This window comes from Arachis stenosperma, chromosome 4 (assembly GCF_014773155.1).
Source record: "Arachis stenosperma cultivar V10309 chromosome 4, arast.V10309.gnm1.PFL2, whole genome shotgun sequence".
In the NCBI taxonomy this organism is placed as follows: domain Eukaryota; kingdom Viridiplantae; phylum Streptophyta; class Magnoliopsida; order Fabales; family Fabaceae; genus Arachis; species Arachis stenosperma.
In genome coordinates, this window is record NC_080380.1 from 149121891 (window position 1) to 149140551 (window position 18661).

An 18661-nucleotide genomic window follows, 5' to 3' on the forward strand; every position below is an offset into this window, starting at 1 on the left:
AACGCAAGACAATGTTTGAATATACACAATCCAAAACGCATAACAAAAAGTGAGAGTTTCACAAAAAAATTATTGCTTGAAAGTTTATTCAGTACATTTTACAACAATCATACAATTCAAAATAATGGCAAATACATTTTTTTTACACTAAACCTAGAAAGAAAACTTCACTGTTGTTTTGGTAACAACGGTTCCAAATGGGAAGCTTTGTCATTATTGGAGGGTGGAGGTCTGCCATTACCAGACTCCAAGTCGGTAATTGACAAGTTTTCTCCTCTCTGTTTTAGTAATCGCTCAAGCAAGCTTGGTTTGTCTTCTGAAAGAGTGGGTGCTCTTGATGAACCGTTGGATACTCCTTTAAGGTTTTGAACACGCTGCAAGCAAACTTGAACAGCATCATGTACCCTCACAAAGTACCACTCTTTGCCGATCAGATCCACCACCCCAGACCTAGACAAGGTAAGAAGAACCTCTGGGCTTGGATTTGATATTGCAATCTGCAAGTAACAAGACCCAATTTCGTTGGTGGTAATGATACTTGGGAAGAATTTCGAACATTCGAATTGAAGTGTAAATGAAATTTCATTGTACCTGGATGCCCCGTAATTTGTACTCCTGATACAAGTCTTTCAGAGCCTGAACAGCACTAGAGTCTATATAGGTCACAGCTGCAATCATCACAAGTCCATATGAAAATTTTTTAGGTGTTTCTTAACTAGGAAAGTACTTTCAATGATCATTAATCAGAACATCAAAGACAATACAAAACTGAAAAAGGAAAAATTATAGTGTCAAGGAAGCAAATCAGAGCATGTCCAGAATTTTATTTGTCCGTATGCAGTATGCTAATTTGTGAAAAAAGGCAAGACTTACGTGCCATCTCTAGAATCACAAAGTAAATTCTTTCAACCTCGGGGCAGCGGCTTGTAGAATTAACAAAATCGATTTCATATTCCCGCAACCTGATGGAGAACACTAATTGAATTAAAGCACTCGATTAGAAAGAAACTCCAACTACAAATGGTTTCTTACCTGTCCTTTATATAACTTGTGTTTGCAAAATAAATAGGAGCATCAATACGAACTATTACAATTCCGTTGTATGTATATGCTTCAGGATACTGTTTAACATTTCTATAAACAGTTGTCCCTGGCAAACGACCCAAAACAGCTGCAGCTCACAGCAAAATAATAATGTCAGCAATACTAGAGTGTTTTTCACAAGATAAGACAAGAATAATCTAAAGAGTCTAAAGACTATTACTAGACCAATCAACTTACCAATATGTGGATTTGCTGACTCATGAATGACAAAGGCAAGTGAGACACCAACCTACAATTTCAAAACCTTTATTTAGTCAGAAAAAATGATTAGCTTAGAATATAGAGAATGCAACTAATTTTGCAAGACTACTAAAAATAAACATCCTCTCAAGTTGAGAATGGACATGGACTTTTCATGTTTACATCTCCATTGATTAGGTTACCTTTGAAGGGTGAAATCAAGATGACAATGTTCAGGCTTTAGGGTGTCAATTTATTATGTGTGCGAACCCATATCCGATCAAATACAAATACAAAGAAATCATCTTACATAGTTCCATTGGAATGAGATCAACACCCTGAGAAATGGCTTATCCATCATCTCCGAGTGAAACAAGAAGGGTTCTATCCAATAAAAAGTCTATTCCATAAAGAATATGCCTGACCAAATAAAGACTTCTCCACAATGAATATGCATTTTTAGTTCACCTTGTACTCACCCCAACAAGTACACCAACTTCAATACCAAAGAACAACGTTGTAATGCTAGTAATGGTCCAAAGAAGAAAATCCTTTTTATCTACACGCCACAAAAAGATGGCCTCATCATAATCTACCTGAAAGAATCATAAAGTAAATACTGAGATGTGTAAAAAGCGATAGCCTACAAAACATTCACAATTGAGTTTAGATGAGCATGACATTAAATGATTTAGCTGCTACAAAAGATAATCTCTCGAATCAACAAATTTTAAAAATTAGATGAGATAGAAAAGAAGACATTTAATGTATAAAAATTACTAATGAGCTGATTTTTCATCGTATCCAAGCTAGAATAAAATGATCAAACAATATCTCATAGCAGTGAGAACAAAGATAGAAGTAAACTCTAATTAAGTTTTCCAATTTTCCACTACATATAAGTACTAACATTACTTCTTCCTTCGTTTTTTTCCTCTGGAACTAAGTAAATATATCACTTCTAACTATCCATAGAAATTGAACATGAAATTAATTCATTAGTAGAAAGGGGGAATTCTTACCAGACCTATCACAGCAGAGACAACAATAGCAGCAAGACCACACTGGATTTTTGGGACAATAAAATTCATAGTAAGCACTAACTCAGTACTGAAAATGCATATTCAGAAAGAAGTTTAAATTCAATAGAAAGGAAAGATAAAGTTAAATAATTTCTCAAATTTTAATGCTATTTACTAGTGAACATTGTTCTAAGTTTTATGATTGAATTCCAGCATTTTGCTGTAGTAGAATCTCCATTTGAACTTATTTAGTCTGAAACAGACAACTGCAAGAAAAACCTTTTCAACCACAGCATATGGTCTATAAAAGACATGAAAACAAACCTGAGGTATGTACTCAAACAATGGAGTAAAGAACAAAAGTGCACAGGTCACTATAATTCCAGAAACAATCCCAGATACTCCAGATTTGGCACCGCTTTCATTGTTAACAGCTGACCTTGAAAATGAACCTGTATTATTCAGAATAAATGAAAATTGTTTCAATATATTTTTTGAGCTAGTTAGGTCATAATTCCGAAATCAATTGATGCTTTGGTATGGCAGAAAGCCAAATATTTTCAGAGTCGCACAGAAGTCTCACCTGTAGTAGGGTATGCTGAAAAGAATGAGCCAAGAACATTCGAAACACCAAGCCCAACCAACTATCCAGGAAACCAGAAATAAATTAAATACAATCTGGATTATTGCATAAACATGAAATAAAAGAAAAAACCAAAAGTATCCAATCCAATAATTGCTATGAGTTTTACTGGCAATATCCATCCCGTATCTCAGGACAGATAACTAGACTGGAGATACTTCTATACAACTGCAACAAACAGGCATTGTAAATGCTTTGGAAAGAGATATACCTCTTGATTTGAGTCCAACTCGTACCCATTTTTAGCTGCTAATGCCTTGGCAATACCCACAGATTCCTGTTTGGAAATTTATATGATTCTAGAACAAACTGCCAAGCTACTATTTTAATTAAGCTCAAATAGAAAAACCCAATGAAAGAAAAAAGGAGACCTTACCAATATCGCCACACCAGTTATAAGAGCAGCAGTTGGAATTAAAGATTCTGCATACCCGAAAGCTTTAGGAACAGAAAATGTCGGAAGGCCCTGAGGTATATCTCCCACCTAGTCAAAAGTCAGTACAATATTAATCAGTTTGTTATTGGATTTGATCAGCTTCATGTATCAATAGCTCTCATTTACAGGAGAACATTTATAAATTATTTCAAAGAGAATAACCCAAAGTCCAAAACTCTGAATACTACAGTCACGTATAATACAAAAATCAATTATCTGTACAAATAACAAAGCACATTTTTCTCATTCATGACAGTCATTTAGGGTAATAATCAGAGGACATGGAAGTATACAATAAGTTTCTTGAGCATTGTAGAACCATGAGAGTCAAATGTTTGAGTAGTAATATTACCAGTGCATTGCAAGGCCAATAGTTTGTCACGTCTTTTTAGGTACTCACCAGAGAAATTGATGATGGATGAAATATTTTCGCAAAGATAGTTCCCAGAACTACTGCAGTGAGGGGACCTGCGGCTCTTAAAAATCTTAGCTGCTTCCTTGATTTTCCCTGAATGTATAATGTCAACACAATGAATAGGAAGCTGACACGAAAAGGTAAACGTTTTAGCAAATACCGGATATGTACATACCAGGTGTTTCATGGTAAGTAGTATTGCAAGCATAATTGACCCCATCACAAAAGGCTGCCATTTAAACTACAAATGAAAAAACCTCCTCTGTTAATAAAGAAATGCAGAAGGAACAATTTTCCATGATAGTTATATGAACAACAACTTATTTACTTGAAAATTCAATAGAAAGTCATACATGCACTGATTCTAGTTCAAGTTAACCAAGCAACGCAAGGACGGTAATGCATACCTTATGTGCTCCAGCTATTATACTCTCAACCAGTGGTATGATTTTGCTACTATTGACTACATCGTATCCCAAGAAGTATTTTGCTTGAGATAAACCAATGATGATAGCTGAAGAAGTTGTAAACCCAGATATCACTGAATGGCTAATGAAACGAATCAACCACCCCAGCCTGAAACAACCAAAAGACAAGTCTCTTAAAATCCTTTTCATAAGAAAAAACTTGGTTGATGCTCAATTGTTTGTTTGAAGTATAACAGGTGCCACAAGAGTCCCATCCCTCCTCTTGGAGTCTTGGTTACGGTACTCATATTTCAATTAATCCGTTAGAATCATCATGTCAATTTATACAAGCATGTTTATCGTCCTTAACCTTAATTGTAATAAAGCCATATTCCAAATGAATCCAAAGACATCATTACATCGTGTCCATACATTAGGACAATGTCACAAGGCTAACACAGCCCTATATCGATTCAAAGGCATTGTATCAAAATAATTATTTGATCAATTTAACACGCATGGTGAAAATAAAGTACAACTATATATTTGGTTAAATTATCAGATATTCAGATACCAGTACATAAAGGGAGAAACAACGTTTAAGGAAATGCCCATGCATGTATCCATAGCCTTGGTAAAATACTAAACCTATATTCAGAAAATGAGAATGACAAAATTACCTCAAGATTCCCATTATGCACTCCATTATCCCAACCATAAGAGCCAATAGTATTGCCAGTTCGGTGTATAATTCACTGGATGGGTCAGCTATGCTACTTAGCACATTGGAGCATAAGAGAGAAACCAATGCGACTGGACCAACTGCAAGCTGGCGAGAAGAACCAAATAGCCCATACACTAATAGGGGAACAAATCCAGAGTCTTCCTTGCAAAGATAACATTTAATAACAAAATATTACATAGAACTTCAGGATATAAGCAACAAGAATATATGACACACAAATAATGCAAGCTACAAAAGTAATGAAAGCAAAAGCATAGCATGTTTTAAGATCAGCATGGTATGAACAACACTTGATTCGTAAGAATCAAACTCTGGGAGATGCTTGGAAGACACGGTATATGTTTATTTTGTGCATAGATGATTTGATAAAAGAAAAAAAGAAAAGAAAACTATTTTTGAATCTAAATCAAACAATGTCAACAACTTGAGAGTTCTATTGGTTTTGTCTAAGTTGGAAAAACTCATTCATAATTTTGTATCAATTTGCTCATCTTTTTTTCTTTCTCATCTACTATTTTAGTTCTTCCAGTAAAGAAAACATTGCCATTGGCCTCTATCACCTTTTCCCACATACAATCACTCAAAAACAGAGAGAGAGAGAGATGAGTAAAATTTAGAAATTCATGAAGCTATGCTTAACTACGTTACATGCATAATCGAAAAACTTCATTAACCGTTCAACATCATAGCAGAGATGAGCAATCTTACAAAGTCCATATATCGGTTGCAGTCCTGCTAATTTTGCATAAGACATCGACTGCATGAACGAACGAACGAGCAATAAGCAGCTTAGTTAAAAACAGCTTATAATGAAATCACAGATTAAGAAAGAAACTATTATCTATTAACAATTAATCATTTACCAAACACGAACTCAACTTAGCAATTCAAATAAGAACTCATTCAAATTTTCCTCCGTTTTTTCTCGGCAACGAAAAAAGCATGAGTTACCTGAGGAACGAGCATGACGCCGACGGTGATGCCGGCCATGAGATCGGTCTGGAAGTACTCGCGCCATTTGTAAGTGCGAATCCATCGCATGCAAGGTAGGAAGAACTCGATCCACTCGATCCACGTCATTCGCCGGAGCTTCATCGCCCACCGAGAGAACGGAAACGGCGGCGGCGACGAGGAAGACGAAGAAGAAGACGTCCTCGTAATGTTCGGGTGCTGAAGGGGGATGATCCTGACCGGACGGGATGTGGCTGTTCCGGCGGCAGCGGAGGTAGTGTTGGTCGCCGGCGACGTCATGGAGGCTGAAGAGAGGTCGGCGAAGCTGGGGGATGCGTAGGTTATCTCCATGCGCAGCGCCGGCGCATTTCGGTGATGGTATTTCAGAGCATGCGCGTGCGTGGCGCGTGTGGCGCGTGGGAATGAGTTTCGAAGTTGAAAGTTTGAAAGTATAACTAACTAGTGGTTGTGGCGCATAGGCATAGGTAGTGATGGAGAATTAAAAGGGAAAAGAAAAACTGAATGAGACACAAATCAGAAGAACTGAAGGGTAAGATGGGACACAAAAATCTTTTATATAATAATAATAATAATAATAATAATAATAATAATAATAATAATAATAATAATAATAAGGAAAGTTGATTGAGAAATAATCTAACTGATGTCATGTGAAAAGCTTTTAGTCAATTTCTCCTGTAGAAAAATTTAACAGTTAAACAAATGTGGATTTTACTCTTTATTTTTGTAAATTATATTACTATTTCTTAGATATTTTTATAGATCTCATATTTAGTGTTCTAATATGCAATTTTGTTTGGTCAAATTAGTCAATTGATTTGTCTGATTAAATAAATATTAATTTTTAGTCTATTAAACCAAAAAATATATGAAAAATCATGTTTTATTAAATTTAAGTGCTAGTGTATCACATTAAAAAAAATTAGTTGATATATATATATATATATATATATATATATATATATATAGTTTAATTTTAATACATTAATAGTATAAAATATTTTAATAATTGTATTATCACATTCATTTTTTTATGACTATTTACAATGTTAAAGTAAAAAAAAGTTATTTTTATTGATATAGTGTTATATAATTAGATATACGTATAAAATTACTTTATATTTTTAGTATATCAAAATTAAATTTTATATATATTCAAATTTTTGAAATGATTGAAATTTTAGTTATTAATTGTGAGTTATATATATATATATATATATATATATATGATTTTAAATTATAGATATTTTTGAAAATATTGATCGGCATGATTTAGTATTCTTCCTATGAATAATTATTGGAGGAGGGAAGGAAAGAAGAAACGTGGGAAACCAAATCTTCAGTTGTTTATTCTTTGATGGTTTATTAGTCAAATGGCTTAAGCTCCACTTCATGAATCGAATAGTGAGGTGGAAAAAAAAAATGAATCTTCCCCTCATAAAAGGACAAAATATCATTTACTCTATGATGAAATTAATAATTTCTTATAGGATTTCATTATTAGTTATTCATGATTCGATATGCCATATGATCTATGGGGAAAATTGAAATGATGGCCATAATGTATGTGCCCATATTGGTGGGTTGAATTAATTCTATAGAAAGCCAATCATATTTTCACAAAAGCAAATAAATAATGAACAATGAAGACATTTGTCGATATATTATTAGCTGTGAATTTTATATTATTTATAATAAGTAGCTCAACTTTGAATGATTGAGGTGAACCTAGACGTCTTTTCAGGAAGATCTAAAAATATTATTGGATACCCTGCAACTGCAAGCAAGTTTTTTTTTTTTTAATGATGGATTTGGCTTAATCAGCTTTCTTATAAAATTGTATACTACTCTTAATCTTTTAAATTTTATACTACTCTTAATCAATATAGCTATAAAGTTCTATTTTGTTAAGTATTTCACCTTTTTATAGTGAAAACTATTGTCATTGACTACTTATGGGAATATTTAATTATCTAAAGAAACTTGCTTTTCATCACTTAATATATTTTCATTAATAATTAATTAAGAATCTACTAAAGCAGTAATAAGACTGTATTTAAACTCTTGATATTCATTTTCTTAACAGAAATACTTAATACAATATGTTAAGTGATTAAATTAGGCATTATATATTTATATATATTAATTTATATTTTTTAATTAAATAATAATTATTAGAATAATCAAATTAATAATAGACAAATAATCAAACTTGTTTATAACAACAATATAATGACTTTTTTTTTTGAAAAGCCAAATATAATTTTTATACACAAAGATTAATTTATAACTGAATTTTTGTATTCACACTGTACTATGATTGGATCAAATATATCTTAAAAACTTCATTTTGTATCAACTAACTTAAATCAAACTAATTGGGGTTCATTAAAATTTAAATAGTATTTTCACAAAAAAATTATAAAATAAAATGGAATAAAATTTGGTTATAAAGTTACACAATGATGCACCTAACTTGTCAGGTAATAATCAGGTCATGAAAATAGGCATTGGACCATCACTTGTATTTAATGTATTTTGCTATATAATGTGCTTATTATTGTATGAAGGATGTTGTCACAGTCAATGATATGAACAACTTTATTATAATTGCTTATGGAACATTAAAATTTATGTATCAACCAACCCAAGTTGGCACAGATGGACGAGGGTCTGTATCCTTTAACCATTTCTCCCGGGTTTGATACCCACTGGAGGATATGATAATGGAGTTTGCTTGCTTGGGAGGGTCGCCCACTTTGCCTCTGCAATACCTGAGAAATTAATCATTGGGCTTCCGACCTGATAGATACCCTGGTGCATCAATATTTTCGTTTTCATACATACACAATACGAGATTTGAATCATTTGCTTATTTAAACAAACAGTAAATTAACCACCCGTCTAATTAGAAAATATATATGCATATGTAGATGGGATTATAGTATCTTAGGGTGGCAAACGTATTTGATATCAAATATTTTCAAAGATAATGGTTTAATCGTTATTAGTCATTATATTAGACTATTAGATTATTATTTATCATGTCACTTGAAATTAAAACGATGGAATATTATGGCACTTGAATATATATATATATATATATATATATATATATATATATATATATATATATATAATAAGTTTTAAATAAATTATTCTAAAGATGGAACAAAGATGGTGATTACTCTTTCTTTCTTTCATTGTCAAGGTTTATGAAATAGAATCACGCATGTTTTAGAATTTTATATTGAGGTGTTACGCAATACATGCTATGAAATAGTCGCATACTAATTACAATTAACAAATAGGTTAACAAGTCTTTATTGAACACGCAACTGAAGATCTAAATTCTCAGTAGATGTATGTTACCTTATCTAAGCAGTTTTCTATTTACATTATTAACCTTTTATGTTTTAAATACTCTCTCTGACTTAAGTGATAGTATCATTTTCATGTTTTGAAATCAACACAAAGCGATCGAATAAGACTAGGTAATTATATATATTATGAATTCTTAGTTCCGAAATCCGAAGACATGTATAGCATGGACTCATGCACCATCGTTTTTTTTTTTTTTTGGTGGTTCGATTGTTTATGACTTTATGTCAGGTTGCATATGGTTAGGGATAACACACCTAAATTGTCGTATAATCACAAAATTAGATGGTTCGTGCAAAATTGAGATAAACTTTTAGTTTTAAATATAGTGTGCGTCCCATTGTTTGTCTTAATTTAATTTCGTATTATACTATACGTAAAAGAAAAAATGTTTCTCTTTACAACGATAGTTTTATTATTATTAAAAAATTAGATAATCGTCAGTTTTCTCTTAAATTAATGTTATCCCCTAACATTCTCAGAAAACAAAAAACAGAAAATGATGCTTAGTGTAAAAAGACATGAAATTAAATAAAAAAATACTATTTGTACACCAAAATCAGCCATTAAAATTAGTTATTTAATGTATTTATATATATGTATTTTATAATGAAGACTGATTTTGATATACACATAACATAACTCATCAAATAAATATCTTGTTTGTTGGATCCATTTTGAATTTCATACGTCCAACGTGTCGCACATGGCATATTAATATTATATTTTATCTGCCTTGACTTCATCGGTTGATCCACAGACTCATTTGCACGTCACGAAATAAAACCAGCTCGTTTGATATTTATTTAAAGACCTTCCCATATATATATATATATATATATATATATATATATATATATATATATATATATATATATCTGTGTGTGTGTGTGAAAGAGTTACAGAAATGTTCAAATCGAAGATGAAAGTTATGCATAACCTTTGCGGATATGTTATCTAAATATTCGAATCACTTGATATTACTCGTGAAATTCATCTTTAATTTGGCAACTTACCAGATTGATCTTTGATGTTAAAGCCCTCACATGTATTGTTTTTCAATCACGGAAAATTGTAAGGCAAAAACATGAACTAGAAAAAAACACATCCTATAGTTTAATCATGAAACTGGTCCAAGGAAACATTATATTTGCGCATTTTAACCAGCACCCTATATTGAGATACAATACAAGGGTGATACTGTACCTGAATAGAGGTAGAAGCAAAGATTCTATTTCAGCTACTATAGTGCTCTGGGATGTTCAAGGATCTCTGCATGATTTTCCTATCATGACATACACTTGGGGCATATATTACCAAGTTGAGATTTAAGAACTTATGATGCATGACAGGGTTATGTGGAAGATTAGCAACTTTAGAGTTGAATCCAAGTGCAATGGTTCACATTTACAATTGATGGCAAGGCATTGCATTTCCTAATTGCTGCTATCAATGGGATTGGGCATGCTCAGGCTTGTGACTGTACTCATAATCAAGATGAACAAAGGCGCGTTCAATCTCAGGCAAAAGCTCAAGCTTTTCTTGCAGTGATTCCCCAATGTCATGAGCCTCTTGCAAGGGCATATCAGAAGGCAGGACAATATCAACCTCAACAAAGTAGTGAGACCCAAAAGTGTAAGCACGCACAGTGTCAATGTGCCGCACGGCCTTGTGGTGGTTCCAGCAGAGGTATGTTAGTTTCTGAAGATACTCTGGTGCAGCTGATCTTCCAACCAGGGAATTCACATTTTCCAGCACTGTCAATGACCATGTGCGGATAGTGTACAAAGCCAGCTGTAGTAGAAGAGTCAGCCATAACCATAAGTAAGGCAATTGAAAGTTATATGTTGCAAGCTATTATATAGGCTGGCAAGTAAACATAAATAGTGATAATATGGCATCGCTTCCATCACAATATGGTAATGCTCAAAAGGACTAATGATTGTTCTTTAAATCTTAGAAGTCTAGAGTATGATATAAAAGGTATGCTGTATGCATCAAACCATCATAACATGCAATAATTCATGGAAGAGAGAGTACAAAAATTACGAGGCTAATTTGACAGTTGCAATCGTCTAACCAGGTCCCTTTTGCACAGGATATTGATTTCCATAAAATGGAATAAATTGCAAAAATACAGGAGGACAGCAGAAGCTAATGCAGAGATGGTCACTGTTGTCAATGAATGTGAGGAATAAAAATATCATTTTTGTATATTTTGGTTCATTAGCTTTTACTCCTAGGTATGAATCAGAACTCAACATAAATTCATGGAGAGTTTGGCAGAAGACTTGTGTGTCCTTTTCTTTGGCTAACAAAACAGCAGTTCAAACCATTAAACAAAGAGGGAATATTCACTTACAATGATAGCACCAACAGGATCCATCCAATCATCGACATAATTTGCCAAAAGTGCAGCAATGAGACCAATGACATTCGTGATCACATCAAAAAAGTGATCTTGGGCATAGGCTTTGACAATCTCATTAGTAAAGGAGCGGCAATAGATCATTAGGAGGAATTTGACCAACGTCACTGAAAGCATAATACCAACAATCCACTGCTCTTGTTCTCTGGTCAAGCTGAATGCATTTTCCTGGAGTTGTTATTATGCAATGGATTAGATTAGAGAAACACGATATATTGTTATCCATTTGCATGTCAACTTCATAACGAATAATCAACTTACATCAGATAATAGTGTCCGCATTGACTCCAAAATAATTTGCAATCCTAGTGTTGCCATAACAGAGGCAAAAACAAGAATCCCCTGCAACCAGTTTTCAATTCAATATTTAGTGGCAAGATGAAAACATGATTATCCGTTAGAGAATTATCGATGAAATTTTCTTTTATGCTTTATCCATGGAACATATGTACGCATTACACAATTACACAACAGAACCAAACTATATCATAGTAATCTTTCTCAATATCTGATTTAATTATAAAGTAAATCCCAAGAGCCAAGAAGATAGGGAAACAGAAAAATACCAACTCTTTGTATGACAGGCAAGAACATAAGTTGATATTCAGACATTCTCAAAAAGAATATAAATTAGGAGAACTAACCAAAGGTTGCATTCGCTTTTTTCCTATAGGGTACTGATACGGGTTCGGTGTTTGCATGGAAAATGCAGTAAACCAGAGTATGAATCCAGACAGGAGATCAAGAAGCGAGTCCAAAGTGGATGCAATGATGGCCAAGGAACCACTTCTGATTGATGCATAGACCTTAGCAATAAAGAGAACCATGTTTGCTACATTTGATAGTCTGATGGCAAACGTCTCGCTTCTTGCTAGCTTTTCCTGCTCCTCCTGTACACAAAATTGGATATTCAGCCAAAGGCACTGATGTATTTGGAACGTTAAAATATATTTCAATAGTGGCTTATTTATATAACCACTTTTTACTCTAGTCGATTATATGGACATCAATTTGTTTGGAAAACTCAGCTGGAAACATAGAAAGCATAATGAAATATAGACCTTTGACATCCCAGGAATAAAACCACGTTCTGCCAAGGCATCCATTTCATTAAAGCCCTCTAGCACTTCAACCTGTTGCTGATAGTACTCAGCAATGTTATCTTCTTGCCCTGAGGAATGAATACTTTTAGAAATATCATTTCAAATTTCAGTAGGTAAGAGTAAGATACAGATACCATCATTCAAAATAAACTTGTTAGAAATATAATTAACCTCCTCTCAGAAAGAAATCCGCACATAAGAATTCATGGATGAAGAAAATTCAGTAGCACACTCAAAGCTCAAGTACAAATAAACCTAATTTAAAGGACCACAAAAATAATAAGAAAAAAGTCTCCATAAACCAGACAATACAGTAAGCAAGTCATATGAAAACAAGCAGACAGATTGTAAACTTGAAAAGCAAAGCCTTCCATAAATCTGCAGGAATCACAGAAGCAACAAAACTCCATTTAAAGACACAAGGAAAAGATCCAAAATCCAAATGCAAAACATAATACACCAGTTTCATTTCATGAAACTTCTTCAAGTTAAAAACATGGAGCATGAAAGTGTACAATCCAATCACCAAAAGCTACTAACTTATTGTGCAAACGGAAAGAACCCCAAAACACCCAACTCTTCACAAGGACCTTCACTTTATACCCAGAGTCACAGACCCTTAGGCCAAAACACAAAATTCCAATAAATACTATCAAACCAGGCCAAACAAACATAAATGCAACGACAAACTCTGAAATTTCACCTTGAACGAAATCCACCATCGGAAAGAGAAAAACTAACCCTAAATAGTATCAGTATACTCATATAGCAAAAGATAATACAAAAGAATATAAAACAGGGAGCTTAAATCCTTCTCGTACACACAGAAACAGCAAAAACTCTAGAAGCACAAGCTCGCAATTAACTACAACCATTCATAGAAAGCAAATTCCAGATTCCCACTCACAATAAATAAATTAACCTCACCATATCATAACAAAAAGCAGATTCCAAGAAAATATACTACAAAACCAATACCGAAAGAAATTCCAAAAAGGTTATAGCAAAATTTTTTAATTTGTCAGTAAATCCTCAAATTCACCCTCAAAATAGTAATGTTCCGATCAAATTAGCATCTGACAAGTACCGATGTGAGGTACTAATTTGAATCACTTACAAATTAAGGTACTAATTAGAATCATTACTCAATTTATCTTCATCTTATTTCGTCATTTGTTCCTTCTCTTTTGTTTTTTTCCATTTCGATTTTATAATTTGTGTTGTACCTAGAACACCGTAGCAGTCATGGATTCCACGTGAGGGTTTCACTTGCTTGTCGGCGTGCGGCGACGACATCTGAAACCCTTCGAAGTTCAACCGCCATGAACGGTCGCCATTGTTCGAGTCCGGCGACAGCAGCGACCTCTGTTCGTCGCTTTGCACCTCCAACGTCTCCACCATTGTCTCCGTTCACCACAAACCCCTAAAACGCCGTCGTTTATAACGTTCTCGCCGTCGTCGTTGTTGACTGAAAAAAGTAGATCAAGATTTTGAAAGAAGAAGAATCAACGGTTGTGATTGCATTGATGCATTTTGGAGAACGTTGTGGTTGGTGTTGATGCTATGATATACTTTCTTCTTTCTTCTCTCTTCTTTGCTAGTAATAAAGATGCAGACACAATTGAAATAGTTTCGAAACGTGAGAGGGGGGAATTGAAAGGAATGAAAAAGAAATGAGCTGAAGGAGTGACTAGTAGCTGAAACTAAAAGAGTAGGACACACGCGCGACACGTGGTGATGGTTTTGTTGGGCGGTGATGACGATGGATGGTTTTGGCGCGTGGTGGAGGGTATTGTACACGTGGACGGATGAGATTTTGCGCAGAACAAGGGCCACATGAATGATGAATCTGGTCCCGGCTTTTGAAAATGATAGTCTAAGTATAAACTCAGTCCAGTTATTTTTTACGTAAAATTAATAATTGAAGATCGTTAAATAATTTAAATAATTTGACTATATTTTTATTTTAAAATTTTTAATTATTAATTTTATAAAAAATTAATTATATTTAAATTTTTATCATAATAAATAATAATTTAATTAAATATATTAAATTATTTAATAATTTTTTATTAATAAATAATAACTTCATATAAAAATAATTATACATACAATTTCTACTCAAACATGGCGTATTCATTCATTCTACCAACCAGTCTACAATTGAGTGCCTTTTTTATCCTAGACAAAATACGTATAGGTTTGGTTTATTTGGATTATGTTTCTATGATAAAAATAACAAATCAAATAATATATTAAAGTAAATGTAGTTACCAAAAAAAATATCAAAGTAAATGTAAATCACATTCACTGAATCTCAAGGTTTTTTTTTTAAATTAGAATTCCCAATTTGTAAAGAATTTTATGATTGCTGTAAATAGAGTTGACAAAATATAGATTCTTTTAGCTGAAATGATGGAGCATGCAATACTTTTAATATAAAAAAATTATATATCTAGTATCTATCATTATTGGTAACTAATTATGTATACTTCCGTATGACCGTATTGATACTTTTTTAAAGTGCATGGGTGTTGGTAAATATACTGCCTCTCAAAAATATTTATATACACTAAAATTTAACTATTATGAAAACAAAAAAAAAAATTATTATGTATTATATATATTGATTTGTATTTTTAATTAATTAATTAATTATTAAAATAATTAAATTTATTATATTAAAATAATTAATTATGCAACAGATAAATAATCGAATATATTTATAATAATATAAATTTTTTTATGAAGTACTAAATTTTTATTCTATACAGTATACATGGTAGTTTATTTCTAGTATATATGTAACATAATTGATTTTTTTTACACAACTTGTATAATTGTTTATAAAAATGTTTTACAAATATTAAAAATGAATAACAATAAATATATGTATATATAAAGATAAAACTATTAACTATAAAAAATAATCAGCCTTTTTTTAATCAAATAATTAATTAATTTTTAATACTAAAACTACTTTTTCCAATAAAAAATTTTATGGCTTAAATTCTTTACTCGACAATATTGAAAGATTTTTTTTAATATTGATGAAAGAATATTATGATAAATTAAAAAAAAAAAACTTTCGTTTTTAGTTTGATATGATGCATGTATGATGCACCTCCCTTTTTATTGGATATGACAAGGAATTTATTCATTTCTTAACCAAACAACATTTATGATGTAATATTTTATTTGACATGAATAAAATATTTGATAATCTTTTTTGTATTTTATTCTCTACAGCATGGCTCTGAGACAACTAGATAGTATCTTCAAAAAGTGGATAGTTTTTTTTTTTTTTTTGTCTTGAAAAAGTGGAAAGATTATATGGATAAAATGTTTTCAAATCTTGGACCCAATCAATATTAATTGATGGTGAAATATATGGTAAAGATGTTGTTTTAAAGATGTGTTTATGTGGCAAAATCTAAACCACATATTCTAAAACCACACTTTTAACTTAAAACCGTAACTCTTCACAAAGAAAAGCGTCACCTAATGGAAAAAAGTAAATTAGAAGATTTAAGAGAAGAAATAATTAAATTATCAAAACTAATAGATCAAAAATTAATGATTTTAACCAATATTAATTGTAATGACACTGAATTCTTAAAATCAATACAAAATGATTTTTCTCAAAATCTTTATTTTACTATAAGTTTTATTGAGGGACTTCAAAAACCTGAAAAAACTTATTTTTCACATGGAATTTCTAAAAAATGCTACCATGGAAATGATTCCCCACATCTTCATCATACTTTTAACCCACAATTAAATTCTATAGTAGATATGCTTGAAGAAATATTAGTATCTATAAAATTTCAAAGAAATAAGGAAAAAGAGAATCCCAAAGAAGAAAATTTTCAAAATATAATCAACATAACAGAGTTAAAAGTAAAACCACCATTGAAATTATGAATATTGAAGAAAAATTAGAAGAAGTTACAATGCTTTTTAAACAATTAAAAATGGCTCAAGAAAATAATATTATGGAACATGGTTTTCAAATAGAAGAAGAATTAGTAAATGATGAAAATATAGAAAATGAAGAACACATTCTAGACTATTCAAGTGACGAAGAACCAGCAATTCCAATACAAGTAAAAAATGAAGCTGGAACATCTAAGGATAATCAATCTCAATTTAAATGGGAAACAGGTTTTGATAATTATGCTTTTAAAAAAGGATTTATAAATAAAGATTCAAAATATACAAAAATACCATCAAAATACGTTCCTAAAATCCAGGAAATGGAAGGAGAAAGAATGCTCGATTTAGACTGCAAAAAGAACGAAAAAGAAATTTTCGAAAATTGGTTGAATTCCTTCTTATTAGAAGCCTTTACTAATCCAAAACTTAGTGAATTGTCTGGAAGAGACATTTGGAATTACATAGGATTTCATACTAAAGGAACTATAAGAGATTATATGACATCAATAGAAAACCAAATAATAGAAGAATTAGAAACAAAACAACAGCTTATGATAAGATATTATATATAATGATGATTCTATATAAAGAATTTTTTGGAAAAAATATTATAGATCATAAACAAGAAGTCTATAATAAAGAATATCAAGAAGCAAAAAACCATTTAGCTAATATTCAGATATATGATTTATGTAATGTGGAGTCTTATATATGTGAATATAGAATACATTATTACAAATTAAAAGAAGAAGATAAAAATCATTATCTCAGTATGTATATAACAAAACTTCCATATCCTGCTAATGAATTTATAATGGGAAGATTTATAAGAGAAATAAATAGAGGAACAATTGAAAATAATTTTGGTGGAGCAACCTCTGCAATAAGAGAGGAAATAAAAGAACGTTGTATGCAAGAAGCAACTCAAAAAAGATTTGCAAATATAATTAGAATTTGCTGTCAGGATAATGAAGAGATACCTCAAAAATATGGTCTTAATAAAAATTTTCAAAGAAAAAGAAAATATCAATTTAGAAGAAGAAAATACTATCCAAACTGGAGAAAAAATAGATATTTTAGGAAAGAAAATAACAATAAAAACAAAAGACAAAGAAATAACTATTGCCCGAATAAAAAAGAAAATTGTAAATGTTGGTATTGCCAAGAAGAAGGACACTACGCAAATGAATGCCCAAAAAAGAAGGATAAAAAGGATCTTACTAAACAAATAGAAATTGCTAAATCTTGTCTCATGGAACCACTAGAAGAATCTGATGATAACTTAGACTATATTTTTGAATATGTCTCAGAAACAGACTCAGAGACTGAGTAATAATGCTACATTTATTACTATAAAAATAACAGAAAAATTTATAAATGCTTTCATAGACTCTGGAGCAACACAATGCTTTGCTAGTTCAAATATAAAACTTGATTCGAACAAATTAAAGAAACCATTAAGAGTTAGAATAGCTGACAAATCAATACATAAAATTAACCAAAAAGTAGAGATGGTTGAAATTTTTATTCAAAATTATAGATTCATTGTTCCATCTATATATATGTTAGATTCTGGAATGGATTTTATCATAGGAAATAACTTTTTAAAGCTATATCATCCATTCATTCAAGAATTAACATATATAGTTTTAAAAGCTCCACACGATTCTTCAATAAATCAAAAATCAAAACGTATAAAAATACCAACTACTACTATAGATAAGATCTTAAAATTTAAAATATTTTCTATATTAGAAACATGTTATTTAAATCTATACTTTCAGATAAATATTCCAAAAAATAATCTTGAAATAAAGATAGAATAACTTTTGAATGAAATTTGTGCAGAAAATCCTTTAGATATTAAAAATACAAATAACGAATTAGTA

The 18661-nt window shown here is 31.4% G+C and overlaps 2 protein-coding genes across 3 annotated transcripts; both read right to left on the reverse strand.

Moving 5' to 3' along the window:
* Positions 1–56: 56 nt before the first annotated feature.
* On the reverse strand, positions 57–6394 carry LOC130973942 (probable sulfate transporter 4.2). Its single transcript, XM_057898641.1, has 17 exons — positions 5904–6394; positions 5661–5709; positions 4888–5089; positions 4208–4376; positions 3976–4041; positions 3786–3893; positions 3326–3433; positions 3161–3226; positions 2890–2950; positions 2631–2758; positions 2307–2348; positions 1764–1880; positions 1282–1333; positions 1033–1171; positions 874–962; positions 592–668; positions 57–497 (listed from the first exon to the last, which is right to left on the reverse strand). The coding sequence occupies exons 1-17, from the start codon at positions 6252–6254 to the stop codon at positions 168–170; spliced, it is 2154 nt and encodes a 717-aa protein (XP_057754624.1). The 5' UTR covers positions 6255–6394; the 3' UTR covers positions 57–167.
* Positions 6395–10395: 4001 nt separating this feature from the next.
* On the reverse strand, positions 10396–14475 carry LOC130974081 (metal tolerance protein 11). 2 transcript variants are annotated; one of them, XM_057898831.1, is made up of 6 exons: positions 14063–14475; positions 12795–12904; positions 12378–12623; positions 11995–12075; positions 11668–11901; positions 10396–11099 (listed from the first exon to the last, which is right to left on the reverse strand). In XM_057898831.1, the coding sequence occupies exons 1-6, from the start codon at positions 14235–14237 to the stop codon at positions 10755–10757; spliced, it is 1191 nt and encodes a 396-aa protein (XP_057754814.1). In that variant the 5' UTR covers positions 14238–14475; the 3' UTR covers positions 10396–10754. The 2 variants fall into 2 exon arrangements, with proteins under 2 accessions (XP_057754814.1, XP_057754815.1); XM_057898832.1 differs by lacking the exon at positions 14063–14475 and adding an exon at positions 13540–13708.
* Positions 14476–18661: the final 4186 nt, after the last annotated feature.